Consider the following 14672-nt stretch of genomic DNA (forward strand, 5'->3'; position numbering starts at 1 on the left):
ACGATAAACTGTCAAAAAATAAATACTAGCATTTATGTTAAGAAGCCTTTAGATAAAAAAGTTTTTTGAGCTCGTAAGGCGCTATAGTATTTCCGTCCAAACTAACTGGTGGTCTATGTGTTTGTTTGTAGATACTAAGAGGCAAGACTTTATGCCAGAAGTGGGTGAAGATGCGGTGAACACAGTGGAACCGACAGCATCCAGCACAGCCCTGAGTGAAGAAGAGCAGGCTGAACTCCGCAGTGAACTCGCTAAGGTTAAACATCCTTCTGTCTTTGTTTCTATCAACACACTTTCACTTTTGTCTAAACGGGAGGAATTAAAGATCACATAATACACAGTTTCTGCCAATCTCATGCTAATCTTGGTTACCTATAGAATAGTATTTCACCTTTCATATGTCCAAAGAGTCTTTCATGTTGTCAGATTTATAGAAGACGGAAAGCCTTTCTAATAATAATAATAATTCATTACATTTATTTTGCGCTTTTCTGCAGTACTCAAAGCGCTTTACATATGATGCGATGGTAGCCATATTGCGCCAGAACGCTCACCACACACCAGCTTATTAGTGGAGAGGAGATAGAGTGATTTAGCCAATTAGTATGAGTGGATGATTAGTAGGCCAATGGGCAAGTTTGGCCAGGATGCTGGGGCACACCCCTACTCTTTTTTTGAATGACATCATGGGATTTTTAATGACCACAGTTTAACGTCTCATCCGAAGGACGGTGCTTTTTTGACAGTATAGTGTCCCCGTCACTATACTGGGGTGTTAGGACCCACACAGACCATAGGGTGAGCACCCCCTGCAGGTCTCAGTAATACCTCTACCAGCAGCAACCTGGTTTTCCAGGTGGTCTCCCATCCAAGTACTGACCAGGCTCAGCCCTGCTTAGCTTCAGTGGGCAAGCTGTCTTGGGATACAGGGTGATATGGCTGCTGGCATCTTAAAACAAAGTTGTCCCAGTGCAATGCTAATGCGCATTTTCCACTCACTCTGATTGACATGTGGGCGTGCTTTGCCTGGGATAGTGCCCATAATAGGAATATGGGGTCAATAAGACATAACGGGTATCCATGTTGTAGGAAAGATTTGGCGTGAGATTGGCTCAGAAATATTCTGTAACATGCTCTACTGCTTTTTTGACACTTTGCATTTGTTTAGCATGAGGATTATAATTTCTCTATGATTTTTACACGACTTTCGCTCTTAATAGTAAATTCCTTATGTAATTTCAACTCTTGCTCTTATATTTCTTCTTTTAAGGGATATTTTCATGTAAGCTGGAAAGGCATGTCTAGTTTAACCCATTTACTCCTAAAACCTATGTTATTCTAGGATAAATACCCTTATCTCCTGAGGGTTTTCAGAAAAAATACTAAGAATTGTCAACGTCTACCAAAAACTTAATACTAAGCCAGGGATGTCAAACTCAATGCCCGCGGGCCAAATCCGGCCTGCCCCCTCATTTTATCTGGCCCGTGAAGGCTTACAAATTATTTTAATTATGTGGCCAGTGAGAGCTTAAAAATTATTTAATTACTTATTGTTATAAGTAAAAAAAATTTGCAGGTTATTTCCTACATTTATTTTTTTTTAGCAGCCACCAAAACGAATTTTTGTCCCGCCAAAGTCTTTTTGTAATGTAATTATAGTGATAATGTTGATGATTGCAGGAGAGAGAACGAGCAGTGCCCCCCATGCGCGCACTACTAGAGTGGGCGTGTCTGAATGCGAACGCTGCAGCCTCCGGAGGTCGCATTTCCAGGCTGCATACGTCATCAAGACTGTCTTGTTTCAGAATATTAACAATTATAACGTTTAATATTATTCTTAGTTTATAGTAAATAGTTATAATATGCGTATGACTTGCGAATGTTATGGTCAGTTAACTTAAATAAACCAGGCTTGATGACGCTGCATATGCGATCTCCACATATGGAAACGGACATGCTGCGTCCAAAATCGCCTACTACCATACTATATAGTATGCAAAATCACTACTTTGCCTACTATATAGTATGGAAGTAGGTGGTTTCGGACGCAGCGTCAGTATCTGCTCGTTCTTTCTCTCACGCGCATCAAGCGAGGAAATGTTTTCCGTCTCGTTTACAGAAATGTTTCGCGATGTTCAGCTGGTAATAGTTTACAACGCGTCTATTCCCGCTAAATACGCAAACTTATGACTCATCTAAACCGATTACTTTTAATAAACGATTGAAACTATTGATCTGTAGCACTTTTAAAGCAGAACTTCTCGTTTAAATCCGGTCGTGATACGCCAACGTGACCCCACGCAATACATCATGACGTCAAGAGGTCACAGAGGACGAACGCGAAACTCCGCCCCAGTGTTTACAATTGTCTTGGAAGAGGACCGTTCCTACGTTGTTGTATGTCAACTGATACTAATTAATGTCTTTGTGTCAGTTTATTGTTTACAATGGTCCGCAAATGTGCGTTTTATATATGTAACACGTGACCTCCCTACGTCACTACGCATTTACGTTAGGTCACGCTGGACCGGATTTAGACGAGAAGTTCTGCTTTAATAGTGTATATTTGTTATTTTTCTTGTCAAAAATGAAAATCGTGTCGCTAGATAAGACCCTTATGCCTCGTTTGGGATCGTTTATAGTCCTTTGAAACTACATTGAAAAAAACTGTTACATGTTGAGTTAAGTGTTGATTGTTGGTGTCTATTAAAGTCCATTAAAATGAAAAAAATCCTGCAATGTTTTCCTCAAAAAACATAATTTCTTCTCGACTGAACAGAGAAAGACATCAACATTTTGGATGACATGGTGCTGAGTAAATTATCTGGATTTTTCTTTCAAGAAAATGGACTATTCCTTTAAGGGTCCATTCATTCTAGACTTAACCCTTTATAATTAAAACAAAGGAAATAGAAGGTCAGAAAAGGGTTGCCTGGAATAAGTTTTACAAAGTGGTACAGAGTGAGTGAGTGAATGACTGACTGACTGAGTGACCGAGTGATGCATTGTGTCCTTTATGCACAGTATAAATAAATGAAAAAAATTATTAAGAACTTTACTGGCTCATTTTTTATTAGAGTGTTTGATAAAGGAATGACTGCCAAAATGTATTCGCACCATACTGAATAAATTATTTTGTGTGCTTGAATGTACCCTGTACTTGGCCCCTGAATGTAACATGTGGCCCCTTAATGGCCCCTGTTAGAGAAAAATCCTAGAACCGCCACTGGAAGGCCTATCTGAAAATGCCTCTCATTTTCTTACCTGCACAATGAAGGATAACAGAACATTTTGAGTGTACTCGCATGTAAGACTCTGTCAATGGAAATATGAACAAATCATGACCTGCAGTTATATTTTATCCATGTTATCTATGTCAGGAGAATTGTGTTTCCTGTTTCCCTACAGGTGGAAGATGAGATCCAGACTCTTTCTCAGGTGTTGGAGGCCAAGGAGAAGCAGGTGGCAGAGCTCAAGCGGAAGCTGGGCATCAATCCACTCAATGAGCTCAAACAGAATCTGAGCAAGAGCTGGCATGAAGTCACCACCTCCACTGCGTACGTGCCCTCGCCCCGTCTCGCTGTCTGTTAAAGTCCCTCTGTAATCTGTTATTTTATCACTTCAAACTCTTCTTTGAGCAACAAAATAGCATAAAAGTTGTTTTCTTGTAACAGTAATTTCTTGATGCTTTAAAACTGCCTTGCTCTACATTCTTTCCTCATTTAGTAGATCTATGAATATGCTAATTAGTCCTCATCTCTACTCAATCGCACCACCTCGGACCATGCATGTGTATGTAAATAGATGCTACATTGGGCACTTTCAGACACATAACTGCCTAAGTCCAGTTTCAGACAATGCATATGTGAACTGCAGTGTTTTTAATGTTGATGTTCACAGGTGTGAGCAATCGTTTCAGCGCGAGTCTATGCGGCATCCATACGTAATATCTATGACTCTAAAAAACTATTTTATGGATAAAACCCCTCAGCAATTGTGTTGAATAATGAATTTGCCTGAATCATGGTTTGTCTTAAAGCATATTAAAACACCACACAGACATATAAACAACACAGACTTTATCACTTCTACTATGCATTCATAACTTCAAATGCTCACCGTTTGGCTGAATCACATTGGAGAGATCACACAGCTTTTCTTTCTAGCTCCAGAATGATCAGATCTTGTTTAACTGTGATGTTGTGTTGTCGGTGATGTTTTCTCCAGTAATTTGTCTCCTGTCTGTGCTTGAGCAGGTATAAGAAGACTTCAGAAACCCTCTCTCAAGTGGGTCAAAAGGCGACGACAGCATTTTCCAGCGTGGGCTCAGCCATCACCAGAAAGCTGGAGGACGTTAGGTGAGAGGTTCGGTACTTGACTGACTTCTGATCCTTTGGTTTCACAACCTTACCTGACTAACAGTGTCTATTTTAAATCACTTTCTTACATATTCACATGGCAGCAGAAAACTTGTCAGTCCCGTTTGAAGTAATAAATGCTGTCATCCACATAACTTACAGTTTAGTTAAAAGAAAATGACAAGAGCATTCAGTCATGGAGGCGACTACATAACCGTGTAACAGCTGAATTCTGTAAACAAGATTTAAGTGTCACAACTGTTAGTACTAGGGATGCACTGAATCCAGATTTTTTGGGTTCGGCCGAATACCGAATCCTATTCGCTTCCTTATTCCATTAACACAGTAAAACACATTAATGAATTAAACAACGGATAGGCAACATTATGCCAGGATGACAAGTGGGAAAACTATTTTGACAATTACCATAAGCCTATGCATAATGAAAGCGATGCGGTGCGACATGGTCCCGTCTGCGAAATGTGAACTGCCCCTAATAAGGCTCACCGAAAGAAAAAGCTTATCTCCACGTCAGCACCCGATGTGTGTAATCAACGGCCGCGTTACGTCGACCAGCGAAGTCCAAGCCTAGGGTTCGGTTCGGTGGAAAAAAAATCTAGGATTCGGCCGGAGCCGAACCCCGTCAAAAAGCGTGATTCGGTGCATCACTAGTTAGTAAATGCGATTGCCAAATGTAAACAGTGTGTCAACCTAACCATGTTGATCCCTAGCACTTATATAACACTGCCGATTTGCACAAGTTTAAATTTTGCACCCACAAAAGTCATGGAAAAAGGTTAACTACACAAAAGGCCTTTTTCCTCTTAAATGTTGTTCAAAAAATCTGTCTAAATCTGTGTTAGTGAGCACTTCTCATTTGCTCACAGGTATGGCATATTAAGATGATTATTAGACGACATGATTATTACACAGGTGTGCCTTAGGCTGGACACAATAAAAGGCCACTCTAAAATGTGCAGTTTTACTGTATTGGGGGGTACGAGGGTCCATAAACCAGTCAGTATCTGATGTGATCACCATTTGCCTCATGCAGTAGAGTTGATCAGGTTGTTGATTGTGCCCTGTGTAATGTTGGTCTACTCCTCTCAAATGGCTGTGTGAAGTTGGATATCATCAGTCGTATACGCCGTCCAGAGCTTTCCAAACGTGCTCAATGGGTGATATGTCTGCTGAGTAGGTTGGCCATGCAAAAACTGGGATGTTTTCAGTTTCCAGGAATTGTATCTATGGGGCCGTGCATTATCATGCTGCAACATGAGGTGATGTCCGTGGTTGAATGGCAGAACAATGGGCCTCAGGATCTCGTCACAGGTTCTCTGTGCAATCAAAATGCACCTCTGTTTGTAGTCCATAACATACTGCTGCCCACACCTCTCCTAAGTGCCAGACAGCATCAGATGTGAACATTTGCACATTCAAGTTGGTGAACTGCAGTCAGGTCGAGACCCCGATGAGGAACCTGGACGAGCATGCAGATGGGCTTCCCTGAGACACTTTCTGACAGTTTGTGCAGAAATTATTTGGTTATTGAAACTGATTGTTGCAGCAGCTGTCCGGGTGGCTGGTTTCAGACGATCTTGGAGGTGAAGATGCTTTTTGTGTACATAGAAAAAAGTCTTAGATCTTTGAGCTCAGCTCATGAAAAATGGGCACAATGTTTATACTTTTGTTCAGTGTATATGCAGTTGTGTTAAAAAAAATAGCAGTGCAACATCAGTAACTTAATAAATTACTGTAGTAGTAATATTTCTGCATTGGAAATGATTTACTTAAAGATGTAGAAGTGTAATAGAAAAATAACAGAGCCATTGGAGATGATATCCACACTACTTGTTCTGAGTTATGGACTTTCTAAGTAAAATGAACCGTTCCAAACATTGTTTAGAGGAAAAATGTTATTTGACTAAAAAGTTGATTTGGGAGGGGGTTTGAGATGCTCAGAAAAAAGATTTGAAATGCTTTAAAATGACATCAAAAACCTGAAACATATAGAAGAAAACAAGCAGCTACTGTTAAAACAGATTGAAGAATAGTCAGGAATGCAAAGATTCAATCTTTCATTACCTCTAGAAAGATCAAAGATGATCTAAAACGATCTGTAAGGATTGTAACAGTCAGAAAATGTCTAATTGAAGCAAAGCTGTTTGCAAGAAGCCACAGTAAAGCAGCAATGTTGAAATAAAGTCATCTGCAGAATCACATCAAGTGCACCAAAGAAACCTGGAGTAACATTTTGTGGCCTGATGAGACTAAAATAAATCAATAAGCCCCAAGAAGCAGTGGGTTACCAGTGCATTTTATAACGGGTAAGGGGCGTTGTTAGGCACAAGTCCTTAAACACCCTTTAGCTGTTATAAAATGCACTGTAATGCCACTGCTTCGCGGGGCTTATTGCTTTTATAAAACTGTTACTTCATATGCATAGCAGGATTTAATAAAATAAAACACAATAAGTTGTAATCATATTAGTACAAATATTACTCTTCTGCCAAAGAAAGTAGTTCCTCAGAAATAAGTGTGACTGAAACAGAGCGTAGTTCCCAACCAACACAGACGCAGCAAAGACACAATGAAAATATGATTTAAGACTGTGGTGTTTATTTTATAAATCAACATTCATCTAATTTATACATTAACATTTATATCGTGCAACTGTTGAAGTAATGATCAAATGTGCTTGGAAGCATGCTTAACTTGAACTCTTTTCCTATCAGCGTTTTTCTTTTTTTAAATGTTGCAAAATCAAAACTTACACTGTGTTTTAGTGTAAAGTGAATGTGCAGTGTTTAAATTGGGTAAGATCGCCATCTAGTGGATAATAGCGGAAATATGGATTTGGTGTGAAAGAACAATAAAGAGAAGCGTTTTCTCTTTTTTGACAAAATGACACCGCAATATGTATTGTCATTTATCTTGATATCGTCATTAATTCTGCAATTGTAGAAAAATTTAAAATATGATTAAAGACTGTGGTGTTTATTTTCATAAATCAGTACATAGCAACAGTGGCGCAGTGATACTTATGTAATGCGGTCTTAATCGTGGGGTTACTGGGGTATTTTATCACGGCTTAGACCGCGTTTCAACCAATCAGAATGAAGAAATGGGCCGTTTTATAATTTTTATTTTGGGGTCTAGTGGTTATCGACAGAACCTCAGGTGACCCTCAGGTACTGAATTCATGTCCCAGTACACTGTAAGGACAGTTGAGCATGTTTGGGCAAAAATTATGGTTTGGGGATGACTTCATAATACCATTTGGCCTCTGAGTGAAATGGCTTCTGAAATTAATATAGGTAGTGCGGGACTTGAATTAGTCCATCGAGAACTGCTTGGATCATTTGAAGTTGGGTCATGTTGCTGTTTTCTAATTGCTGCGGACCCGGCCCACCTGCCATACCATGTGACCAGAAGTAAAGAGAGATCAGGTGTGTGACTTCATGCGGCGCTGTGCAGACCGATTGGCGGCTGACTTGAAGCAGTGCATGCCGGTTAGAAATTTTGTCTGGCTTGAGCTGTAGTTGAAGGCATGTGACTGTGATGTATGGTTTTAAAGTACTGCGAGAGCGTTTTGAGAGCAGTCGGCTGACTCAGAGAGGCTGCACGGAGTTCTGATGAAGACACAGCTCTTTGTGATTGGTCACCTTACTGATGACAACGATCACGTGCATTTCATGTTTAATCCAACCTTCAGTTCCACTAATAAACATTATAAACTCATGTTTTTTGAACAGGTAAAACGCGTTAATATGCATAAATATATATTGTGTCATTAAATAAAATAAAAATGAAAAGAAGCAAAAGACCAAACTCTGTTTGATTTCTGGTTGCAAAATTTTATTAAAAGGTTTGTTTTTAACAAATTCACCATCTAATTCACTTTTTTCACAATAATAAAAAAGGAAACATGGCACACATGTCACTACAACAAGCAGCAGGTGTCCCACTTAACATCTCAGTCTTCAACTCCTCCCTCGACTGCAAGCGACAAACCTCACTGATCAGTCTGCACAGCGCCACATTAACTCCTATTGAGGGGAGGAGATTTGCACATGAATTTAAAAAAAATTATTAAATAAAAAAATTACAGTTTTTCATTTCAATTTCATTGCGTGTTTTTACTAATAAAAAACCTCTGCCGTTTGCAGATTACAGTCATTTTCTAATTCATTTGGGTAAGACTTCAGGATTTTAAGGGTTTAAGTCATTTCTAGTGAATGTGACATGATTCAGTAGTGTGATGAGTATAGTCTGATTTAGTAATAAACAGCATGTCTTCATCTCTTCATTCTTATGTTTCTATGCATGCACGGCCCGCTTTTTTGTCTTTTGCAATGTTTCTGGGCGGATTTGCATATTAGGCCTTAAAAGTCAAAGAGCACATTTACACGACTCATATCTGAATCAATACAAAGTTTAAATGAAACATTTACACAGAGTCTCATTTAATCTTTAAAGACAGCATGAGAAGCATCTTTACAAAACAATAAGGGGTGGTTTTTCAGACAGGTCTTAGTCCAAAAGACAAATGCATGTTTGAGCTGCCTTAATTTAAAAACACATTGTACATACCACAATGTTATTGTTTTGTCTCAAGAAGCACACCAGAATTGTTTTTTGTAAGGTATGTTTGTAAAAACTACTTTAATGTCCTAATTTAACCAAGGCCTAGTCCTGGATTCACCTAAACCCTGTCTGGGAAACTGCCCCTAAGAGTTTTTCAATAAGTAGTTATTTTGAGTTTAGTTAGGTTAAAATTTTAAATGTCATCCATTTCAATGTTTCAAATATCAATAAGATAAATTCCCATCACTTTTGCTCTCACACTGTAATTCCCTAGAAATTGCAGCTGGGTTGCCGGTAATTTACCGTAGATTTAAATTTATGTTTTTTACGGGCAATATTTTGTTCAAAGTTAAATGAACATTTAACATTTACAAGTCTTTGTATTTACAGAGTAAAACTAAAAAAACAGCATCAAGCAAAACATTCTGGGAAACAAAATCTGAAGCAAAAAACAGAAAAAGGTTGATGATGATTTCTGGTTCCCAGAATGCTTTGCATGAGGCTGTTATTGTATAGTTTTATTCTGTGAAGATAAAGACTTGTTAATATTTAAAATTTATTTAACTTTGAACAAACTCTTGCCAGTAAATAACATAAATGTAAATCTACGGTAAATTACCGGCAACCCAGCTGCAATAACATTGTAATTTCTACGGATTTTTTTTTACAGTGCAGCTTTCTGTTTTCTGTAAGGTTTCAGCGAGATCTCATTGTTTCTCATTTGATTTCATTTTTGTGTTTGTATCTCAAGCTTCTCAATTCTCTGGCCGTCATGCTGGTGAACGTGTCCTTTCCTCTGACAATCACATGTTTAAACCCTATTGAGTATCTGCTAATACTCTCACATCCCCTGGTTATCCCAACCACGCTTAATGGATGTGTTATGAATCCATTCCAGTCTTAAACCTCATGGCCGCTTACAACATAGCATGAAGTGTTGTGCGTGGGCATGCATGCTTCATTTCATTTCTGATTTGTATTGAGACTAATGCTAAAGGCTTTAGCTAACTGCTGTCTGCTCTTTTTTAATGCTGACGTGTCGTGTACAGTATTCGCTCCATACAGCATTCTGCTAGCATGCCGGTGATGAGGTAAGCAAAATGTCACAAAATGTGTGCAAACCGTGACAGATCAACAAAAAAACATACACCGAAACGTGCCATGCCATTTCAACCACGGTTGGGTAAACATGGACATTTTTTTGTTTCATTTAAACTCAACAGTAAGATTTAGTCATACTTCACCCAACATTGAGGTGAAACAACCCAGCACTTTTTAAGTCTACTGTAAGTTAGTTTTGTGTAAGGCGACTGCTTACAAAATAACGTTTGAAACCGCTAATAGAAGACTTTTAATGTGAACGTCATTAACTTCTCGTCTTGAATAAAACATTCTGCTAAATTTGTGTTCCTCCAAGAATACATGTGATGTTCCCACAGATTTCAGCCACCTACTGTCTTTGTATGATGCCTACATGCGTTTACATTTATATCATTGCATCACATCTCTTGCAGGAACATGCCCACTTTCAAGTCATTTGAGGAAAAAGTGGAAACTTTAAAGGTAAGGCACTGCTGATTTCTCTCTCTCTCGTGTGTTTGTGTTGGTCTTTTTCACATAGACATTTATGTCTTTGCAGACCAAGATAAGCCCCACACCTTCAACAGGAGACATTGAAGAGGTTTCAAACTCAACCCTTGAGGAAGAGCCTGTGGTAAAACAACCAGAGGCAACAATAAGCCCAGATCAGCAACTTCACTAAAGACCCACATCTGACGCTCCTCACCCCGCCCATCTGAACCCAGCCAACCTCTCTTCTCTCTCTTTATCTCCTGTTCACCACCACTCCACAGCCACACAACTGTATTAACTGATAACTAGGAGACGATTTATTGAATTTACAGTAAATGTAGAACATGAGATTGATGTCTCGTGCATTCTGCAGGTGCATGTGGATCTAAATATTTCAAAGCTGCTCTTCAACACACCACACGTTTGTGTGGCGATCCCAAACATTTGTACAGCCCGTCTATTTGTTTATCTGCTGGGAGTCTGAGGCGTCTTCAGACTGAACATGGTAGTCATGCACTGGAACAGATCTGTGTGTTTGTGGGATGTGTGTACGCTCGCTTATGGAGCAATACATCACTCTGACCTCTGACCCTTAAACTTGTGTGTCAGTGCAGAGACTCGGTCCTTTAAAGAGGAGGCTGTGCTTTTACACTTTATTAGGATAAATCCTCTAGACATTATAGAGAAATCCAAAAACATATCATGAAATTAGATTATTAATTAAACATAATTTTAACCAATAAAAAATTATTTGCAAGCAGCTGTACTTAAAATAACCAAGCACTTTTTTTATAATAAATAACATTGTGTTTGTTCTCCTTAATAATGCCAAAAACACACAGCATCGTCAGTTCAGTCTAACCAATTTTGCGTATTAACTATGTGTTATTAATGTTCATAACTATAACACCAAATATGATCAAAGTATGACATTGTGTTATTTCTCATTCGTTTGTGTACTTGGATTCATGTACATGATAGACAACTTGTGTTATTAATGTAGTGCATTATTGCATCACATCACTGAGATCTCGTGTTGCTGAAACTGAAAAGCATTCATTTGAATTTGATTGTGTGATACTAGAACGTAAGGGAGATGGATGTCACTAAAAAAGTTAATTTTAGACAAACATATTGAAACTAAAGCACATTTATAATCACACCGGCTGTTATTGTCTTGTGTATTTATTAGCTTTAGGTTCCAGCACTACATCATGGTTTCAGGTAGAAATAATAAACGTGTTTGAGTGTTTTAAACATGCTTTTGGGGGGGGAAGCTTTTATTTTTTATTTTGCAAACATTTTCTTTTAAATAGATGCATATTGCAAAAGTTTCATGCTTGCTGCTATAAATATCATAATATAGATTGAAAATATTACTCTTCTAGTTATCTTCCTAGTATTGATTTCTACTAATATGGAAGATAACATTAATCCAGTTGTAATAACACACAAAATTGCGTTTAAAAGACTTAAGTGGGACCAAGAGTGTTTTATTTGTATCGTCCTTCAAGGGTCTGTCCTGTCTCACAGATGTTGTAGCTCAGGTTTTCTGTTTATTCCTCAGAATCATCGCTGGATTATCTGATTGTATTCGACTGAATGACTCTAATGGGCTTTTCTCTTGGGTAGCTGTTGCTTCTGTTATTACTGTGTACTGAAAGACAAATACAAATATTTGGTTTCTTTGTATGTCAGATGTCTAATAAAGCACACAACACATTCTCTTTATCACGTATGATTCTTTAGGCGTAAACAAAGAGGTTTCGCTACCTTTACTGAACACTAGATGGCACCATAATATACAGTTTCCCCAAGATGACTGTCTTTTACTCTGCCACGGTGATTACAAAGTTAAATGGGTAACACTTTACAAAAAGGTTGTACTTGTTAATATTAGTTAATGCATTAGCTAACATTAAATAAAGAGCACCTATTTTATTGTTGAATACAACATTATTTTATGTATTTGGTATACAATGTGTTTGCGTGGTTTATGGTAAAAAAAAAAACAATATTTTCTACATACCATACAAATGTGACGCTCTTTACCATGTTTGAAAGATTCGCTCACAATGCAATCCTAACAGGAGTTACAGGCTGTGAGTCTGAAGCAGGAGGAATTATGATAATGTCGGTCTTTACTACTTCATCAATCCCAGGACGTAAAAATCTGTGTGTTTGTTGTAATCCAAGAAAAGATATTTACTGCATATTGTTAAACTAATACACACTTAGCCTACACACCAAAGGAAATGTAAAATTGTGAATCGGACCATTAGTGCTCTTTAAATTGTGTAACACTATTGTTCATTGTTAGTTCATGTATAAATGTATTGGTAAATCCTAAAATCTTCATTTCACTTGTATAATAACTATATTGACATTAACAAAGATTAATCAATTCTGAAGAACAATATTGCTCATCATTAATTTATGTTAACAAATGCAACCAAATAATTGTTACCATTAAATGTTTTATGTTTAACATAGCAAAGACTTGACTAGGAATGTCAATATATGCGCTTTATTTGTTTAAATTCATCACTATGCCAATGTTTGCTCAAAAAAGACCTGAATAAAGAGGTTTCATGAGTTCTGTAATTGTGGTCAAGAAAGTTTACTTATTGCTAAACAAAAGGCAAAAAAATATATTTAGATTTGGTCAGTCTGCTTATTCATTTTGTATTTGATATAAATAAGCTCTTCTCTTTTATTATTTAATATTTAAGCAATATCGCTCGAGTAGGAGTGTGATATAGCTCTATATCATCACGGCTGTGATTAGGCCAGAGGCACGAGGCCGAGTGCCGGAGGCAATCACAGCCGTGATGATATAGAGCTATATCACACGACTCCGAGAGCGATATTGCTTTTATACAACAGTTCGACGGCACACGTTTGAAAAATGAAAACTAAAAAACAACAACGGAGTTAATTTAAAAGCCTCTTTGTTTGAGAACTACTTCTTCCGCCACGGATTTGAGGGCGGCCAGAATGACAGGTAAAACTTTCGGCTGCTTTGAAGCTCATAACAACTCAATGGACGGAAAAGCCGTTTCTTTATATTACCGTTTCTTGGTCACAAAGTGTAGTTTTAAGATTAGTTTAGTCGAGAATGTATATGTATTATATTTAAATCTGCAGTCGATTAGTAAAGATAGCGCCTGTTTGAACGAGTGCTTACTGAGATTCGGTACGAATGAGAACCAAAGCATGAGCGGACGTGAGTGTTCACTCGCCCCGCTGACCACCGCCCTCTCTGGGCTACATCTCTGACAGAGATACCCTGGCTCTCATGTTGGCCTTGTTTGTTTATGATCGTCAAAATGAGATCAAATCAGCAGTATGTGGTGTCATGATCAAACGATTACTTCCCAGATAGCACACGTACGTCTCAGATACGTATCTGCGAGGTAATCACTCAGATTTCCATTCCGTCTGGAAAACGTATTATAAAGGTCGTTTGCCCATATGAATTACGTATCTGAGACGTACGAGCCCAGCCGTTTTGAAGACGCTTTTAAGATCTTTTCAAGACGCTTGATATTTAGAATGATGGTTAGCAGATGTTTCTAAGATATTTCCAAGATGTTTCTTAGATCTTTAAAAGATCTTTATAAGAGCTTTAATCGAGCTCTTTCTAAGATGTTTCTGAGAGCTTTAAAAGACGATTAAAAGATCATTAAAAATAAATTGCTCTAAACTACATATTCTACACAGTTATACACACATATTATTACAATATATCATTGACAACAATTAAAACAGTATTTTCAATAAAACAGGCAGTTGATTGCGTAACATTTATTAAAATTAGACAAAGGAAAACATTCATAAGATGCATATTTACACGAGTGTATGCAAAAAAGCAACGTTTTTCTATAACATACAAAGAAACACAATATCTTTAAATTAATCAAATGCTTCCTCGGGCAAAGAACATCTTTTCCCGATTTTCCGCGTCTCCTTCAGTGGTAGACGGATGGATTCTTCATCTGCAGCAGCTGCATTCTAAAAGAAACCATTACAAAAATAAGGAAAAATTAATTTTACAAACTATGTCATATGTTTTCTTTGTTTCCTCAATATAACTCTGATTAGAATGTCAAACAAAGATAAAATCATCCGTATTAATCGTCAATATTGTGTATA

The 14672-nt window shown here is 37.8% G+C and overlaps 1 protein-coding gene across 6 annotated transcripts in view; it reads left to right on the forward strand.

Moving 5' to 3' along the window:
* Positions 1-12248, forward strand: part of tpd52 (tumor protein D52) — a 37283-nt gene extending 25035 nt beyond the window's left edge. For 2 of the 6 annotated variants that reach the window (XM_073812649.1, XM_073812648.1), the window contains exons 2-8: positions 132-256; positions 3409-3557; positions 4257-4358; positions 8528-8554; positions 9995-10036; positions 10460-10508; positions 10585-12248. In XM_073812649.1, coding sequence (XP_073668750.1) covers positions 132-256; positions 3409-3557; positions 4257-4358; positions 8528-8554; positions 9995-10036; positions 10460-10508; positions 10585-10707 — 617 coding nt within the window. In that variant the 3' untranslated portion in view covers positions 10708-12248. Of the gene's footprint in view, positions 1-131; positions 257-3408; positions 3558-4256; positions 4363-8527; positions 8555-9994; positions 10037-10459; positions 10509-10584 lie in introns of those variants that run through there. The other 4 variants (XR_012335434.1, XM_065290853.2, XM_065290852.2 and 1 more) reach the window with 4 other exon arrangements.
* The last annotated feature ends 2424 nt before the right edge of the window (positions 12249-14672 follow it).

Source organism: Paramisgurnus dabryanus, chromosome 19, assembly GCF_030506205.2.
Source record: "Paramisgurnus dabryanus chromosome 19, PD_genome_1.1, whole genome shotgun sequence".
NCBI classification, from domain to species: Eukaryota; Metazoa; Chordata; class Actinopteri; order Cypriniformes; family Cobitidae; genus Paramisgurnus; species Paramisgurnus dabryanus.